At 36.3% G+C, this 20,517-nt stretch overlaps 1 protein-coding gene across 1 annotated transcript in view; it reads right to left on the bottom strand.

The window, feature by feature from the left end:
• The window catches only part of LOC128865780 (protein patched), a 30,498-nt gene extending 12,219 nt beyond the window's left edge, over positions 1–18,279 (bottom strand). The window contains exon 1 of the mRNA XM_054106125.1: positions 16,203–18,279. Coding sequence (XP_053962100.1) covers positions 16,203–16,340 — 138 coding nt within the window. The 5' untranslated portion in view covers positions 16,341–18,279. The remainder of the gene's footprint in view (positions 1–16,202) is intronic.
• Positions 18,280–20,517: the final 2,238 nt, after the last annotated feature.

The raw sequence follows: 20,517 nt of genomic DNA, 5'->3' as shown, positions 1-20,517 counted from the left end.
AGTTGTATAGCGTGTGGACCACCTAGTCAGTCGGCCGTAGCGGCAGTATTGATGATATCCGGCGTAGTCTAGCAAGCACAAGCGGGCAAACATACGTATGCATACAAATATAAAAATAAACATATGTACATATGAAGCGTCGGTATGTTTGTATGGAAATTTGTGCGCTCGGAAATGATTTGGAAACCTAGACATTGTTGTTGCCAAGAATAGACAAGTAAAAAAAGGCAAGAAATTAGAAATAATTAAGCTCTAGAAAGGCAAACAATATAAATATTCAAACATACACACACACACGCACACATGGCAATTTAAACGACAAGCGCGCTTGTCAGTTCTGTCACTGTGAATCGTTGGACCGCACAGATCGTTGTGATCTTGCTACAACATCGACAACAACAAAGAAAAATAAGTGGTAATTTTAATGACCCCCCACAACAATAACGCAACGTAACGTGCATGTTTCCACTTTAGTTCCTTTTAACACATATCAATGAAGACAACCAACAATCCTTCCACGCTCCAACTGAGCTTGCCTTGTCTACCGACATATTTATATGTGCCACACAGGGCATGGTCATAAAATGATAAATGAATTCTTTATATACATACATACGCATACGCATACATATATACATACATACGCTTTGCATGTTTCTCCCTCTTGTCTGAGCGCTTTGAAGGTAACTACTTTAGCCAATAAATATTGGCTTTGGAAACAACTCAATTAAGCGTAAATTTTGAATTCTTGTTAGTTGTGGGGATTGAGCAATAGAAATAGCAAAAGCAACAACAACAACAAAACGGCTTTAATGAAGCAAGAAAAAATCATACATGCACAGAGATCAAAACTGTTGTGGGTAATAGCGTTTGCGGGTTTAATGGTTTTTTTTTTAACGATTTTGCTGGCATTAGCTGTGTTTGTTGGTGGTTTGCGATCATGCCTGGCTTATGGAAATGCTTTTGTTTTTTAAATGGGTTACGAATAAATTTTTGCTAAAATTTAAGAAGCCAGTTTTGATGCTAAACGTTATGTAGGTGTATATTGGCGTGTGTGTGTATGTGCATACGTGTGTCTTTGAGCTTATTTTGCTCCCTTAATGAAGGTGGGGTGCCTACGTGAAGCTTGCGTTGTCCATAAATGCCTCGCAGTTGAATAAGCAATTGATATTGTATGCATGTATTCATCTGACAGGTGGACGCGCGATTTGGTGGTCACAAAAAAATGAAGTGCACAATTTCAAAACTTTAATATGCGAGTCTCGTAAAATGGTAGTAGATACATACATGCATACATACATATATAGGTACATAGGTATGTCATAAAAGTAATATATGCGAAATACAAGGTGGCGCAAAATAAATCACCCAATTTTGTTTTTGAAAAAAATTTTATTAAAAAAGAAAACAAAAGCTTTTGAGTGATGGAATTCTTCATTTTGACCTTTACACGCTTTCATTGCTTATCTATCTGTTTGTGCACTGCAGCTGCCTAGTTCACGATTGTCTAAAATGATTGCCATTTGCAAAAATTATAAATCCTCCGATAGGGTGATTACTTCTGCGCCACCTACAATGTAAGTTCATTAGATGGCACCAAATTTTACAAAATTTTTGAGGTACAAAATTGAAATATACCTCAAAAATTTATATAATATTGTATAATTTTGTAAATTACAAAAATCTGTATCTTCATTAAATTAATTAATTAAATCAGTTATTAAGAAATATTTGTTAAACAACTTTAGCATACACTATAGGATGCTTGCTCTTATAATGCAGTCAGTTTAATAAAAACAATGCCAAATACGTAAAATTTACTTAAGAAAAACTATCAAAAAGTCGAAATTTTGAAAAAATTTTTACAAAGTTTGAAACTTTGTTGTATATATTATTAGTTGTAGAACGAAGTATATTTTTATAAAAAAATTAATAAAAAAAAGACAAACGGCAAATACAGTCAAGCTTTCATAACTCGAATTTTCTTTAAACCGAACTAAATTGAGTACCAATAGCTTTTAGAGAGTAAAATAGACATAATTTTAGACCCGAATTTCTCTTTAAGTCTAATAAGAATTCTGGCAAATGCGTCTTTAAGCCGAATTATTTAAGAATTATCACGAATTATATGTGCACCTATTTAGTTTTCTTATTTTCAATGTATTCGGGTAATTTCGGCATTTCGGTAAAGCAAATGTTTTTTCTCGACCTTTGTTCTTCGTGCAACGTTAGCTTAATTTTAATAGCAGGTTTTCGCCACAGATGACGACATTATTTTCCCCAATCCCATGTCGATGGTTGTTCATGTCCGGCCTGTTTTTTATAAAACTACTGCACGGTGCTTGTTTCATACCATTTGTTTATGAAAAAATATTATTAAAATAAACAATTTTGAAAAAATCTCATCGGATATGTCTAGTTAAAGCTTAGAAGATATCTTATGGATTTTCTTTAATTTTCTGTTCGCGTTATATAGTAGAAATAAGCGCGAGCGACCCATCGTCATGGGATTAAGGTGCCAAATGGAACGACAGGGGATTAGGGTTAAGCAGCATAGCAGTAGATTCGGATTTGAGCGGAATATAAAGTGATGATGAGGGTTCAGTGGCGGAAATTATTTATATTTGCAAACCAATGACACTGCCACCGACAGACCTTATCAGGCTTTGAACAAATTATAATCTCTTTTTAATGAAAACTCCAAAGGGAAATTAGATTTTCAATCACTAATTTCTGATTATTTTAATGCATTGTAGTAACTTTTGCATATGTTTGCAGTTTCTTAAAAAAACAAGCTTAATAATATCTTATAACTCGAAAATTTTCAAGTGGTAATGATGATTTGAGTTATAGAAGTTTGACTGTAGTCAAAACTGGTCAAATCCCGTATTTAATTAGCTGTCAAGGATCGTAAATACCTGCATACAGATGTATCCTAACATTAATATAGAAAAGTTCTGGTTGTACTATTTTTTTTCTTCAAAAACGATTCTCGGATTTCGACAGATTTTTCTCCAATAAAAATTCCAAACTAAAAAAATACAGCCTTCAATTATCTAATTAGTGATTTTTTAATATAAAACATCGGGAGAAAAGTTTTGTTCGCAGTTTTTGATTTATTAAAAGTTGTTTTTGCTCTTTTATTTGAAACAAAATCTCTGATATGGACACTCCAAGTAGCCAAATGTACAACATATTGTACATATGTATGTACATATTCACACGTCTTGCTTTAATTTTTTGTATCACTTTTGAATGTCATGTTCGTTTATGCTTATTTGTCTGTTGACAGATCGCTAGACAGAACGACAAGCGAGCAAGCAAACATACATAACAAATATATTTACGCACCAAATGTGGCGATTATAGTGAAATTTAGTACAATAATGAATGTGTGTAGGAGGAGATACAATTGTATATACATACATACATACACATGTATGTTTGTACGAGTCTTCATGGCTCTTAACAGGCATTTCGAATGAGTTATTGTTGTTGTCATGCCGATGCAAGCAACCAATTTGAAACGGCCAGGCCTGCCAGACGGCGACGACGACGACTACAACAGCGGGACCACCCAGCTTGACATACAAAAAATTTCAGTGCCTCAAAAATGCGTGCATACAAACATATTTGTGAAACAGCTGCTGTTGTGCTGGGGTTAAAATGTATGTAAAATAACAAATTCACACACACTCACTCGCAAAATAAGAGTACGCGATGAAATAAAAGCAACATCACAGAAAAGAGAGAGAGAGAGAGGGCCAGCCGATAAGAATGAAAAAGAGTAAAACACCAGTGAGCGAGAGCTCATATTAAAGCCGTAAGAAAACGAAGCAGACAAGTAATAAAACAAATCACTCAGGAGCATTGAAGGAGGCAAGGTCCCAAAAAGGTTCACAAAGAACTTCAAGGAAGCAGCCAGCAAACAATAAAAAACCAATCTATGCATACATATATAAAAAATGTTGATGCTATCAAGGAATTACATATAAACATATGAGCCACCACTGGCGACTAACTACGACTTTCTCCCGCTCTAGACCGTCAATTTGTGGTGGCGGTCCGCACAAAGCTGATTTTTTCCCACATGCGGCGAAACGCGGTGATACTCGTAAATAAGCGGATTTCCTGTAACTCACCCCTTTTTACTGTTGTTGGTGTGGTGCTTTGCAACAGCACAATACAATCGCGCGAGTATTACATATATAAATTTATGGTCGAGGGATACCACTCATTTGATTATTGCGGCAACCGTTCTGAGCATTTTCTTGGAAGAAGACAACAGACAAAATTTCGTTTGTCGATCGTTTTTGTGGTCAATAAAAATTGACGTACCTACAATGGATACATGAAAGTTAAGTGATGCACAAACATTGAACGGGTAGAATTTTGGTGAAGCTCTTAGTGGCATGAAGGGAATAATTGGTGCAGGTGTAGATGTTTTCTAGCTGATTGATTTCGAATGGGATGCCTTAAGACGCTAGTGATGGAAAAGTAAGTTAGGGGCCGACAGCATGAACGAAAATTGTAGTGTCAGAGAAATGGCTTTCGAAAAGTTAGTTTAAATTAAAATGTTAAGTTGACCTAAATTTGATTTTTTTAATTTTTTTCTTTTTCTAATTCCATGTACCTCATTTCTTGAGTTCTGAAATTTTAGATTTCTATTTTACTGAAAAATGAGAAATTTCAAAGAAAAATCTTCCACTCTGTTTGCACCTTTACTTTTTCTCATCGCGTGTGGTTGAGCGCTTTCCAGTACTTTCGTGCTTTCGTTGCCATGCCGCACGGCACTAAAACTACAACAATTACGCGATCTTCTTTGAAAAAACAAAGTAGGAAAGTCAAGCATTACAGCAATGCAAACATTTCTTGCTTGCTTTTTCCTATTTCTTTATGGAACATTTTTTCTAGCTTTTATTTCATTTTTGTATTGTTGTTGCTTTTTACGCGTACCTTCTCCCTACTAACGCGCCCACATAAAGCTATTAAGATACGACATCTTGCCGTCCGTGAGGCCGCACCTCCTTAGTCTTCAAATTCGCTTCTGGCTTTTAACGTCATCAGCGGCAACACCAACAAAAACAACATTTACTTAATAACCAAGTTTACTTTGGAAACTTATTTACTCGTGTTTTTTTATTTTATTTTAGTTGTATGGCAACGTCACAATAGATGACTCCCTTTGCTACCTTCACCGAGTTGCCGGATTGCGGCGAGTAGTATCCATTTGCCACTTGGCGGTCGCCGCCAACATCATCTCTCCTGTTGCTTTTTAACAGTTTAATGTCTTTATTATTGCGCTGTGCGGTTGTTCACGTCTTTATTGCCCCCAACGATTTCTTGTTGTTATTGTTGTTCTACTGTTGCTTTCTTGCATATGGCAGTAGTAGTTGTTGTTATTGTTGCGTTTATATGAAGCTATGAAGCTCGCCTTTGGTATCGTTGGTGCCGTTGCCGGCGCTGATGTCGATCCAATCGACATTGGTGCCCCGCACGCAGCATTTGTGCTGTTGCTAGTTTCGTTGTTGTTGTTGTTGTTGCTGTGACTTTTCTTATTGTTTTATTTTTTTTTAGTGGTGTAGGTAGATAGTGTTGCGGCACATGCAGTTGGTTGCGTTCATCCAACAGGTAAATGAAGAAGCACACAATGCCGTTTAACATTTGGTGGCACGCAGAGTGTGGCATCATACCTACCTATAGCCACACACACGACCGAACGTAAATGCTCGTACTTTCTTATACCGCGTGCATGTTGAGTTGACTCGTCAGCACGCCTAGGCGTCGAACCGGCAGGTTTTTTGAGAATCCGTGATTATTGCTTTGAATATCTTTTTCCGGCATTTCGGCGAAACATTTCATTATAACCTTATACCATTCATAAAAATGCCCTGAATTTTTCGGAACACTGTAAAGAAATTGTAATCATAACTTCAAAATTTCTTAATAGCGAATTTAAAACTGGCTGAGGTATCTATTTAAGGAAATTTAAATTTTCGGTTATTCGGATATTTTGACCTTTATTTATTTAGATTACAGAAGTTGGGGAATATATAATAAAGCAATTAACCTGTAAGTTTGTTCTTCACGACCGTCACAAACTGCCAAAATGAAATTTTCTGCTAATAGCGCCCATCTCTTGAATCTCGAGTGTATTTCTGTCATGAAAAGGCCATTAATAAAATAGAAATTGTCGTTTTAAGGCTGCAGCTCCATCTGATTGAGATTGGGAAAACATCAAGACCCACACACCTATCAAGGATTCGCTAAGATTTCCAAATTCGCAGATATACATGTAACGGGAAATGTCCACTTCGACCAGAAGATCTATTGTGCCCCATACGTATAAGGTATAAACGTGTCGCAATGCTGTCAAGATAACGTTTTGTCTTGTTTTTGTTTTTAATGCCATTTTGACGCGCGTTCCTTACCGCGACCCGGACTGTTCGTTTGTTCCACACAATCGCTCGTTGGCTCACTCGTTTACCCATTACCTTCCCGGCTACATGCTCACATCTACATCTACATAAACATTAGTGCTCGCTTGATCTTTCACTCGTTGGTTCGGTCATTTTTTTCGCTTTTGCTGTCCGTAACTGTGCTAGCATTTTTGTTTTTGTGTGGCACAAGCTGTGTGTTCGCCTTTACCGGCAGGGCCGCACAGGCACAGCAAACCAACCAACACAGTCTGTCCATCCAAATGTCTATATTTCCATCTTTCACTTTAGGCTTGCCGTAATTTGTGTGCAGTATTATTGTTGTTGTTGCGCTGTTGGCATTTCGTAATGCCTTTTCAGGCGGCGAGTTGTCGGTTGGCGATGGTATGTGTGTGGCCAACTTAATATCTTCATAATTCCTTCGGTTGTTCGTTAGTTGTTTTCTTCGTTCTTTGTTTTTTTTTTATTGTGTTCTGTGCAAGTTGACGATCGGCCCCCTCTCTTGTTGCTCAAGGTAGTAGTGGCGGTGCTGTTTTCGAAGTTTTCGGAAACTGGAAATTCGGTCTTTCGCCTTCTACCATTGTTATTAAAATTGCTCTTGTCGTTCTGCCTTTGTTGTTGCATGTATTTTGACTGAAATTTGACTTGTCTCGTGATTTGACTGACGACGATAACACAGAAACAAGAACAAACAGAAGAGAGAAAAAAAAAACATTCTGAACGACTTTGTCCAATTTTCCCCAAAAAACGAAAAATATTTACAACCACACAAAACCGGAAATGCGAGTAGAAGGTGTTCCAGCATTTTACTTGCTTTGTTATTGTAAATGCGATTGTCTTCTACAAATATACTTGTTACTGACTTCTCCATTTTACCAGCACAACAAGCAGTTAACTTGCTGGCCGCTTCAGTTGGCCCGCAACACCGCAAAGGTCGTTGTTGTGGCCGCCTGGCGCGCGCATTTGATGGCTCAATCGTGCGGCGATAAAAATGTCGGGATTAGTACTTGGACAAGGTGGCACACATAAGCTAGCTAGGCAGGCAGTCATGATCATATACATATGTACATACATACATACTTTTATAGTTGTGGAGTTGTTGCAAATCCGATTTAAATCCTTGTTGGTCTAACTGAAGTTGATGAGTCAAGCAAGAGCCCCATTATAAGGGCTACACAAACTAGCGCTTGCTTAAATCCCTACGATGTGAGTTGCGGGTATGCTTGTGTCACAATTTGGCGGTTTCTTTGCTTAATGGCTACATGACTGCGAGTGTTGTTGCATTCATTTGAGAGATCTAACGATTTATGGGTGACCATAAATTATCGACTGCAAATTGTTTTCACTTAGAATTTGAAATAGAAAACTAGATTTCTCCGAAGGCTTTTGTGATATACTCGTACTTACACACAGACATATATTCTTTGTAAGTTCCTCTGAATTTCTAATTCACAACTGATCTTATTATGTTTAAAATAAATTAAAACAATTTTGAGTTCAGTTGTTTTTATGCATTATTAGATCACTCTGTCTTTCTATGCAGATGGCGCCTTCCACTTCTTCTGCCGCATCGAATACTTTCGGTTCTGAAGCATGAGATGGTCGAGCCAGCGCAGCCACTACACAATATCTACTCTAGTTTACCTCATAAAGGAATAATTTGACTTAATTTTTAAGCGTAAGAAAAAAAATCAGAAATCAATATGTGTGTACAAACATTTAAAAAAAAAAGTAATCGAATTTATTAAAGAAAATTATAATTAAAAATCAAAATATAATCGTATTACTACTTTTGGATTGCGATATAGCAAAATTTGCTTACTAAATAAATAAATAATATTACTCAATGAGCTTTGGAGACTTGTGATGAATACGACGAAATTTATAACGGTTATTTTTGTAGAGCGGGGTTACATTATGTTAGGTTGTTGTTATTGCTATAACAGCATAAAGATTCTCCATACATGTATTGGGAGTACTTCTGGGATGGCAGTCTTTGGCGGGATATAAAATCGGTTCCGATGAAGTAGAACCGAAAGCAGTTAGAAAGAGCTAGAAGTAGACATATATTACCACAGTTTTGAGAGAAATGATATGAGAGTAAACTGACTGGGGAGGAAGATTTTAAAATGCGTATTAGGTGGGGTTAATGTAAACGTGTAAACAAATACAAATTTAAATAAAACTTTTAAATTATGGCAGCTCAATAACTGACTCTGTCAAATTTCCTGAGAACCTAATAACGGAACGGTGAATTGTACCACAACCGTCCCAACGTAATATAATAGCTCAGATTTGGTGAAAAGACATTGCTACTTCCAATAACAGAAAATAATAAAGGAAAAGAAAGCTAAGACATGAAGAAAATTAATGATTTTTTAATAGCGAAAGCAATAATTTATAACGAAACATTTTTTGCGCTAATTGCAGTTGTATACTACAAAAATATCAGAAATGTTGCTATCTGAACATGCTGCTGCTTACATTTACGAGTACCTATGAACACATATATGTGTATGTATTGTAAATAAACCTTTAAATGCTAGCTTATTTCCGGCCGTCACAATCGCGTCTTGAGCAATATATTATATATAGTACATATGCAGTGTGTATGTATGTATCTTATTTGAAATTTCAATTTACCAGCGAAAGATTTTCAACCAACTTGTTGCCACACACAAGACATGAAGCATTTATTTATTTACAACATATTTACATATGAATGTACGTATATATATTAGGTAAGTATGCATATCAGCATTGGCAAAACAGACAATGGGACGGGGTATGCATGTGGTAAAAAGTAAGTGATGGCTAAAAAGTACAATTCATTCATACATACGAGTATGTATGTATGTATATGTGAATACAATGTCAGCACAAATCTTTACTCTTGCTCTTGTAAAATTGAGTTAGTTTAGCGGGCGGTAGGCAACGTATCCATCCTATAGACAGCTTAGTTAGTTCGTCATTTATCACACAGAGGTAACTTCATATATTATACATACATATGCACATATAAGCTCTATATTTTCTGGATATTGCTACACATTATGCATTGTTGTGTGCCTTTCTCGGATGCGGAACGATTGCTAAAAGTTATTGCGTTTATTGTTGTTCTTATATATACCCTTCATTAAATGAATTTTATTTTTGTCACAAATCCTACATATAATATATTCAGTGTTTAGCCTTTTTTACATTTTACAGTTTTGGATCTTGCTGTTGAATAATAGTCGTGTATTAACAACCCATGGCTATGCTAATTTATTAACAGAGTCGAGAGATAGTGGACATGAAAGAGGAGGTTTCATGCCAAACGCTGTATGTATTTTTATTTATTAGTCCTACTTCGCTTTATGCATTATACTGGCGCGGGAAGGTGAACTGAACCGATATAGTCGTTGTTGTTAGACCCGATTTACCCGAGGAGACATCTGGAAGGGAAACATTTTGTTCAAGGGCGAAGGACGGTCGGGGAAGAGAGAAGGGATTTTGTCTCCCGTACTCGGCGACACGCTTTGCTCTTCTTATTCGTATTTCTTGTCTTAAAGCAATTTTTTACAGTTGCTTCATTCGTTTTCTTCTTTTGTGGAAGAAAGTTCTAAGTTATGTGTTCGTTTTCAATCAAACGGAAGATAACAACGATGACAAACATCCGAACGCTGCTTGGGAAATGCACGATTATTTTTGCTAGTAAAGTAGGTATTTAAAATAGTTATGGGACATGTTTATGTTGATTTCTAATTTTTCCCTGCATTTCTAGATACTCAAGTTAATTTTAAGTTAATTATTTACATATGAAGTATTTTTAATTTAATTTTTTTTATTCAAGTATAAGAATTTATAAATATATTTCAATAAAAAAAACAACAAATTATTTATTATTTAACCAGTTTGCATTTTTCATTCATATATTTAAGAAACTGTTGTCGAACGCTCTCTGCTTTACATGTAAGCGCGTGCTAGAATACATCCGAACCAGACGATGCTAAAGTATTAAATGTCAAAATGTCGCGGAAACATTTTTGCCCGTGTGTACGCGAATGAAACATCAAAAGAGAATTTCCAGTGTCTCCCTTCCAGATGTCTCCTCGTGTAAATCGGGACTTACAACAAAAGAACATTCTTCATGCATTTTTGGATCTTGCTGTTGATTAACAGTCGTGTATTAACAGCCCTTGGCTGTGCTAATTTGTTAACAGAGTCGAGAGGTGCTGAATACGAAAGAGAAATGCTGTATAGAAGATATCACTACCCTTTTCAACCGATTAATAACTACTTAATTTCTAAAAAGCTATATATATGAAATTATGTGCATGATTTTGTTATTGTATTAATAATAACAACTGTATATAGCATTGGGATCAGTTTACTAGAGCATACAGCTGCCAAACGAATTTTTCACATAAATTAATTTTTGAGCTAAATTTTAAATTTTTTGAGGTAAAACAGCTGAAATTCAAACTTGTAGCAATGGAACAAATACACATCCGAATGCGACTTTCTCAGCAACATTTAGGGAGTTTTCGAAAGGATAAAGTAGATTTTGTGCGTTGATTCATTACTATGTATCAGCCTTGGGTCTATCCCCATGATTCTAAATCAAAATCGGCTCCAAAACGAGTTTGTGTCCAGAAATAGGCCAAGAAGATGTTACCATCATTTTTTTTGGGATGCGAAAGGAATTTTGTTTGTGGATTACTTGCAAACTGGTAAAACAATGGAAGCTTTTAGACCAGTTGAAGGAAAATATTCGTGAAAAAATACCCAGTTTGTAAAAGAAAAAAAATCTTTTTCACCAGGACAATGCGCCGTGCCCCAAGAGTATTTTGACAATGGCAAAAATCCATGAATTGAAGTTCGAATTGTTGCAGCATCCACCGTATTCACCAGATTTGGCACCTAGCGACTTTAATAAATTTTCAGGCCTAAATAAATGTATGCGTGGAAAACGTTTTTCATAAAATGCTAAGGCCATAACAGCTGCGGAAGCTTATTTCGCAGTCCTTTCAAATTCTCACTTTAGGGATGGAATTTATACTTTTGGAATCTCGTTGGAACGAATGTTTTGATGTTCAGGGAGACTATACTGAATAAAAATTGGGGTTTTCTTATCGAACCGCAAAACTTATTGATCAACCTAGTAGCATGAATATAGATCCAATGCCAAACGGTAAGGATAATTTTAATAAAAAGAAGTACGTGATTAAAAGCCTCATACTCCCAATATATAATTTTGAAAACCCTTTTTAGCTATTACAAGCAAGATAACAGTTAAATGTGAAATATTTGTGTTTGAATTTAATGAATTGATACCTTCTATCAGCACAGTCGAAGCCTTTAACGCCCGTGTTAGTTTCTTTATTATTGTTTTCTTTTGCTGATTTGTTATTGTAAGTTTTTGGAGGCTGTTTTGTTGAAATAGTCGAGATCACAGGGGTAGTCAATGATTGCAGTCAGTCCACTGCTGTCACTCACTCGCTCTGCTCCATTCAGTTTGGCTTCAATGGGCCTTCAACACGCTTGCATACGAACACATACATACATATATTTTGTCATATGTATTTGCGTTCATGTATGCGTTTAATTTCCCTCCCAAAAAGCTGGCAGCAGCATAAGCCGTCGAACGCATGGACCAAACATACTCTGACAGCCAAACGTTGTTGTTGATCAAGGCAGACGACAACGACAAAGTTACTGCTACAACAACAACAACGACCACGACGACGATCAGTTGGAGTGGCAGACAAAAATTTAAGTGCATTTGGCGACGTAGAGGTTTTTTTAATTCGTTCGTGCTGCCTAAATTACATTCAAGCAATGGCTTGTTATACATGCAAACATCTGTATGAACATATTTATTTGTATAGCACACGATCTCTGGTTGAGCGACATAAAACATACATATATACAAACATAGGATATTTGTGGAAGCGGCAAAAACCGCAACAACACCGACTACCATCCCGCAACCAGTCAATTCAGTCGACAAGCGGTCGACGGCCAATACATAGCACTGAGGCGATTCGCCAGGCAGTCAGTCAGCGGCTGCAGTCGAGACTGGCGACACTGACCACCCATGTTGTGCTGCAAGGCGCACGGGGCCGCCACACAGTTAGTAGTACTCAGAGTCATACATATGGAGATATGGTATGACTGCAGACAGCTACAGATTTGTTTGTTTGCTAGTACTGATTGTCTGACTGGCTGAGTGACGGGCTGACTGACTGACTGCCTACGAAAGCAAAAGCCAGCAGCATAAATGACGAAAAGCAAATGTAAACAGAAAAGTATAAAAAAAGTTGAAAAAATTTAAAAGTCTAAAAAAGCGACATCGTCTACCAAAGTAAGTGAATAAATGCATATAAATGTGTGTATGTAAGTGCATATGAGTGTAGGCTTGTGTAAAGTGCCGCACAAAAGTATTCTGATTTCAACGTTTGACAAAATACTATATTGCTCACCATAGGGCGCATAGAAAAATGTATGCTTGTAAAGTTTTACCTTTATTTTGGTAGGATTAAAATAGTAACAAAGAGATATCAGCCATCTCCTGTTCAGTTTCATCGGTGCAGCTTCTGTAGCAATCTACAGCTGGGTTTTTTACGGGTCTCAATAGACCAATGCTCAGTAAGAGCGCTAGGCGGCCTGGCCATGTTCTTCTTCTTCTTCTTCTTAATTGGCGCTATAACCGCTTACGCGATTTTGGCCGAGTTTAACAAAGCGCGCCAGTCGTTTCTTTCTCGTGCTAACCGGCGCCAGTTGGACACACCAAGTGAAGCCAAGTCCTTCTCCACCTGATCTTTCCAACGCAGAGGAGGCCGCCCTCTTCCTCTGCTACCACCAGCTGGTACCGCATCGAATACTTTCAAAGCCGGAGCGTTTGTATCCATTCGGACGACATGACCCAGCCAACGTAGCCGCTGGATCTTTATTCGCTGCGCTATGTCTATGTCGTCGTAAAGCTCATACAGCTCATCGTTCCATCGTCTGCGATATTCGCTGTTGCCAACGTGCAAAGGTCCAAAAATCTTACGCAGAATCTTTCTCTCGAATACTCCAAGCGTCGCTTCATCGGATGTTGTCATCGTCCAAGCTTCTGCACCATACGTTAGGACGGGCATGATGAGAGTCTTGTAGAGTGTTAGTTTTGTTCGTCGAGAGAGGACTTTACTGCTCAGTTGCCTACTTAGTCCAAAGTAGCACTTGTTGGCAAGAGAGATTCTACGTTGGATTTCCATGCCATGTTAGGTCTAAATAATTCTGTTAAGATTTTATAAATATTTGAGCCATGTGAGCGTCGTAATTTTGCTACCGGGCGTGCGATTTCTTAAAATGCTCTTGGTTATCAAACCTATTGTGGCGTGAATCGAATGCACACTTGACTTTCCTCCCGATTGGATAGCAGTGACCTCATTCTAGCGTTTTCCCAAGGGCCCGGAAGTCAAATTAAGCGTACCGAAAGCGCAATACAGACGATATTCAAAATAGTTCTGATGTTGTCGTGATTTAGCATGCTCTAAAAGGCGGCCGCCGTAAGCTGTAAGAAACGTGCCTGCTACAGTCGGTTCTACGCTACCGCTACGACTCGAGGATTATCACTCCTGTAGCACTACCCTAACATCTATGGGAAATGTTTTTGCTTTTACCACAACAACGAGAACAAGCGATAGGAAACACTTCCAGAATTAAGCAACCCCAACCCACCCTCGATCTATCCAGGCAGACATGCCAAATCCTCTTACAAGTCAGATCGCAAAGTAAGAAAAATCCCAAAACGTTCAGTTTCAGGCTGTGGATCATCAGAGCACTGCTTAGTGGCAGGTAAGAGAAAGAATTTAACCACGCTCAATAGCCGTTTTACCGGCCGCTCAGATTAGAAGCCGCTGCAAAGTGCATTATTTGAAGATCGTTAGTAAAGAAATGCGCTGTACATTTCGTAACCTAGATATTGCAATAAACCAAGGAAAATTTGTGCTTCATTGGCAGAAAGTTCAAATTTTATTTTTGTTTTTTAAGACTACAGTTACGATTTCAATATTAAGACGTTACCATTAAAGAAATGAATCTATTTTCTTTGTCGAAATTCACATTCCCAATACTTTCTTTAATCACTGTATGCGTACCGCGTGCTGTGCTGTGAACTTTTTATGTAGCAACAAGCGACACATCCCTTCAGCTCTGTTTGATCTTTTCCAGTAAAATACAAAAAATAAAAAAGATACTAATAAAATAAAATATGTTGAAAGCGAAGGCAGGAAGGCACCTTTTATTTATGCGCAATCGAATAGTTGGTGTTGCATTTATACAATTTTTTTCTTGTATATTTTGTTTGTTGCAGCTGACGACGGACCTTAAACAACAAACGTGCATTTGTTTTAGCCCCTTCTACATAATAAAAGCAGACTTGCAATCGGTAGCACAAGAAGTACCTAAACTAAAGCTGCGCACGGTATCTGAAGAGCCTGCTAAGACCGTTACGTTCCCACGACAGTCGGTTCTACGTAACCGAAACGCCCCTTATTTATATTCGTCCAAGGGTTGCTACTTCAGCAACATTTTTCGTAATTGCATGGGGAGTGTTTATGCTGCTATAACAACAATAACCTTTAAAACATAGTGCTTGTTTAAATTTAGGTTTTTTTAATAAATGAAAAAAGAAAACAGAAATATTTTAGTACTACTTTCGAAATGTGTCCAAAGCGAATGTGTTTTGCGAACTTTTATGCTCGAAGATAATTCACTTTTTTTAACTCGCTAAGCAAACGTACGTAAACCTCGAATAATGGTTTCAAAACAACACCCAGGATTCTGCACGCGTATGGATCAAAAACTTAACTCAAAATCGAGTTATAAATAAAAGCTTGGATGTCGCTTTGCCGAGCGCAAGTTTCACGAAGAAATTCCGACGATTATTAGAAGTCAAAAACTATAGTGAAAATTTCAAAGAATTTCTATAACCCACAAAACCGAGTTAATGCGCATCATTGCAGCGAGAACATAACCCAGGTTGCATTGCCCATTCCTATCTGGGACGTATGTATACACTGGTTATCCCAAGAAAGTTTATTAATATTTCGTTAAGATTGCGTTGTAACAAAAAACATTAGGAGCTTTCACTACATTCCGCTAACATTTTTGCTGTCCCAGTTCTCCACTTCGGTATGACAGCAAGACGCATGCTTCGCACAGGACCTCAAGCTCGATCTCAGTCTGTTAATGTAACCATGCCTTACACTTTTATTAACAGTTTTCGAACTTTCCTAGTGCACTCAGCTTACAGCATGGTAAGAAATACGGCTGGCTTTCCATTGCTACCACGATAAATGTTCTTATAATGTCTAAGTGCGTGCATCGAATTTAAAAATTATAACACACAAATGTAGTCACTATATCAGCCTTTTGATTTATAGTAGTTTTTATAAATTACCATTAAGAATTAATAGCAATATTTAACGTTAAAAATGCTTAATTTTTGCATAAGTTTGAAAAAATGCCTTATTACAGACGCTTATTTTGCTTAAATACAAACACAGAAAAGCAACAATATTCACTTATAAACACTCCTTATTAATTCAAGATTTTGATTTAAAGCAATTTTTACTCAATAATACTACGAATTTTATTAAAATTCTATTATCACAAATGTTCTTATAAACGTTTGTAATACCGTGCAAAATAAATGTGGGCGTCAAAGAACGATAATGAAAGTTTAGCCAAAAATACTTACAAATAGGAAAAGGAAATACATAATTTACCTACCTTATCGATTTGATCGAGTGCTACGTGCGCATCCACCCAACTGGTTCGTACATATAAATCTGAAAATAATTTCTCATCGACGATATCGCCATGTGTGTCCGGTACTCGTGGCAGTCCATCCATGGTGGGCACAACCATTTTTGCTTTTGGCTTGTTTTTGTACTGCTCTGTGTATGTGGTATGTGAACACACTAAAATTTGCTACAGATGTGCCCTTATACTGTTGCCACACAATGTAAAGGGGAAGCGTATAAAAAAAAGTCAATCGTACAAAATGCGCCGTTCAATTTTAAGATGCAACACACATTTTTTCTCCTTCTTTATGTTTTAAATGTATTTTACTTGTGTTTTAAATTGCAGTTTTTCATTTTTTCATTTACATACATACATATATCTATTTTCACAATTCACTGAACAATATAATCAATTTTGCAACTATTCAAATACGTTTGTTATTATTTTGTTATTTTGCTTTGCTAATGTTGTTCAGTAGCGCTTTTGGTTGTTGTTGCTATTTTGCTGGCTTTACGCGCGTTTTGCATTTTTTTGCCACACTACTTATTGACAAATTTATCCGCACGCTTGCGATTGTTTTCATTCATTAATTTTTTTCTTCTACATACATACATGTATGTGCATACGTTAGTTAGGCAAACAAAATCTGGCCCGTCTACAAGTCGTCGATTTGTGTGGCCATCTCCATAGTGTTTTTTCGTTGTCATTCATTTATTTACATATTCACTTGGCTTCAGTCGCTCTTCTCTTATTTTTGTGTTACGTTTTATTTTACCCGCATTTAATTTCGTTTCTCCCACTTGTTTTTTCTTTCACATACACTTCGCTCACGTCAAACAAACAGCGTCGTTGTTGCACACGAAAATTCCATTGAATGTTGTTCTTGGCTCGATGTGGTTAGTGCTGATCCTCCGCATGGATTTCAAGGAACTATTTTTTATAAACTCTGTATTATATAGTGTAGTCGAACACTATTGCTTTCCTATGCGCGCATATTTACGTTAAAATAAATTAGCTGCACATTACATACAGGTCACCAAAAACTCTTACTTGGCAGAAAATATTAAAATCCCAAAATTCACTTTGCACTACACGACGCACAATTTAATAATTTAGATCTTTTTACTACGACGATCGAATGAAATCTGAGCGGATTTACTGAGTGCTCTGTACTCTAATGCCAGAAATTCAGAAATTCTGCTTCTGCTTCTGCTGTCAATTGTAGGTAGAGTTGCTGGCTTTGGTAGTAGTTGTGGGATGGTGTTATTGCTGCTGCGGCTGCTGTCAATTGTCGTCGTTCAGCAATGCCTTCCGTTGACTGCGGTGACAGCAGAAATAACTTCATTAGTTCCTCAGTCGTACACTCATTTCGCACTACTCTCTCTATATCTCAGCCCTCGGAGACGACCTGCTTATGTATATGTTTCCCGTCAACTGCGGCCATTTTGATTTCTGCTCTCACATTGTGCAGCAAAAAGAGCAGATGTGCGCCGGCAGCACGCACAACTTGTCGGTGGGCATTTGTAGAGTCATCTTACCGCTCTTTAGTTGCTGTTGGCGCTTTGCTTCTTTGCTTGTTTGGTGGTGTATGTGTTTGTCGCCAGATCGATTTGTATGCACGCGTACACAAAATTCTGGGAAGCAAATACAAACGTTGCGCTCTCTTCATATGCAACGTTTCTCTTGAATGTTGTCCGCATGTACAATGCAGTTGTTGGATATAAAACAAACGATTAGTTTGTGAACAATATTAATACGAAGTCATTAAGGAAATAATATTGTAATTTTTCGGAAGTGACTTTTAGGTTTTAATCAACTTTTCTTCTAAAGTGATTTGTTTTCCTGATTTTGCACACGCTTATTCGACTTACTCTTAAAAGCAGTATTGCTCAAATTAGCCGTTTGCGTTTTATTTGTTGTGAGCGTTGGATATGGACCCGGCTTTCCAGGTGTTTAGCTGAGAGGCGAGCGTATGCTCTTTTGTTTTTTGAATTCACCTTTTGGTACATATGTGTGCCTATGCGACGAATTGAAAAGAAAATAAAGTTATTAAGACGCGCTTAACAATTCAATTAGGAGTACAATGGAACAGTTTTGAAATAAATTGCTGATACAAATATGTTCAAAAAAATTTAAATAAAAAATGAAATACAATAATTGTTTAAAAGTCTAAATGACTAAAAAGATAAACATAATATTTGAATGCATGTTACTATTATTAATAATACAGTATTAATAATAATATAATTAAGTGTGGAAAAAATTAATTAATAAAATAATAGTCTGAAAAAATATGTATTAAAATTTGTTTTCTAAAAATAGTGTAAGCGAACAGAAAAACGAGTATTTTGCAAAGTAAAAATAAAATTGAAAATAAAATGAAAAGAAAATGCAATAAAATGATTAAATTTGAATTTTTTCAGTCTTGGGTCAGTTTTGTTCAAAACCTTAGGGTTGCACTTATCATGGTTTGCAGTTCGGCCAATTCTGGTAAGACAACGTATTTCAAACATAAACATTAGTTCACATGCAAAAAAAAAGTGGAAAATACCAACCTCTATATGGAATCCTTGGGTTTCTTAGAATTTCTACATTTAGTTGCCTAAGTCTAATCAATCTCTAGAGACGGGGCTATATACTCATCAAATGATATTTTTAATTCGACAAAATTTATTTATTTGCATGTTTATCGGCTACGAAGTATTTCATTTGTTTTCCCCAATTGAATTGTATTTCAAAGGGATTTCTCTTAATTTTTCTGCAGCAGCAGTTTTGGTGCTCAGACTTTCTGATTAACCCAACAAAAATGGAAAATATTGAAATATTGAACTTCCAGATAACTTGAATGATATGCTTACGTTAGAGACGTCAACAGTAGTAAAACCGTAAATCAATTTTTCTGCAGCGTGCCTGTTGACAGTTTGGCTTAAAATGCTCATTTTGCGAACTAATTTTTTTCTTAGCCGAAGGCCCTGGCAGCCAGCGCTTAGTACTTATGCGTAATAGTTATTTATACTTATACTTTTACTTATTTTTACTCTTGTTAAATAAAATTAAATTAAACAAAAATCTTCTCTGTTTCCAGAGATCTTCACCGTTCACCCTTGACTCTCTAGCTCGTCGATTGAAAATATTGAATACATAGAGCAAAGCATTTTCAGAACAACCATTACCAGTTGGACTAATTTGGCCAGACTTAATTCCAGATTTTCGATAATATTAACAACAGCAGCGGTGGTGATGGCAATAGCGGATTGTACATAGAGGGGCAGTAAACTGAAACGGCTGCAACTGCAATCAGCCCAGATGACGGTGTCGGCGGTTGATGGCAAAATAAAAGGAAAAAATTTAATTAAATTAAATAAATAAAAATAAGTGATAATAATGATAATAAATAAATTTAAAATTATGAAAATATTTTTTTCCAGTTTCCTTGTTAACTATTGTTTTTATTAAATTAAATTAAATAAATAAAAATAAGTGCTAATAAATAAATTTAAAGTTCTTGTTGTTTGAGTTTCCTTGTTAACTATTATTTTTACTAAATGAAATTAAATAAATAAAAATAAGTGATAATATATTATATAAATTTAAATTTTGAAAATATTTTTTTCTAGTTTCCTTGTTAACTATTGTTTTTATTAAATTAAATTAAATAAATAAAAATAAGTGGTAATAAATAAATTTAAAGTTCTTGTTGTTTGAGTTTCCTTGTTAACTATTATTTTTACTAAATGAAATTAAATAAATAAAAATAAGTGATAATAAATAAATTTAAAATTTTGAAAATACATTTTTTCCAGTTTCCTTTCAACTATTTTTTTTTTTCAGCACATCCATTTGAGAAAGGTATAGGTATGTAGATAAGGGTTGTAGAAACCTTATTTTAATCCTTTCGTTTGCTTTTTTGTTGTAGTCCCCAAAACTACAATGCTCTCGTACCCTTTTTCCGTGGAAATAGAAATCCCATCGTCAATTTACTGCTCTTGCCATTTTTTGTTGTTTCCCCCTTCATACTATTATTTGTTGCTTCTCCCTGTCCTGCCTGCGGCACAGACATAGTTTTTATATTGTACTATTGATGCCACATACGCGAGCCCTGCCCTCTAAACCTTTCTACAAAACAATTTATTGTATAATCACAACGGCTTCGTTGCCTTTAAGTAGGGTGCGTCACATAAATACCCACACATATATACCTATGTATGCATGTAAGTATAATATAATCATACATGAGAAGTCTGTCAGATCACTTAATTCAAGGGAGCCGCGAAACTGCGCCTAGCTGAAACGATCAGTT

The sequence above is a fragment of the Anastrepha ludens genome, chromosome 6, assembly GCF_028408465.1.
Source record: "Anastrepha ludens isolate Willacy chromosome 6, idAnaLude1.1, whole genome shotgun sequence".
NCBI lineage: Eukaryota > Metazoa > Arthropoda > Insecta > Diptera > Tephritidae > Anastrepha > Anastrepha ludens.
Note: the sequence above shows the minus strand (reverse complement) of the source record. Positions and strands in the feature narration are given on the sequence as shown.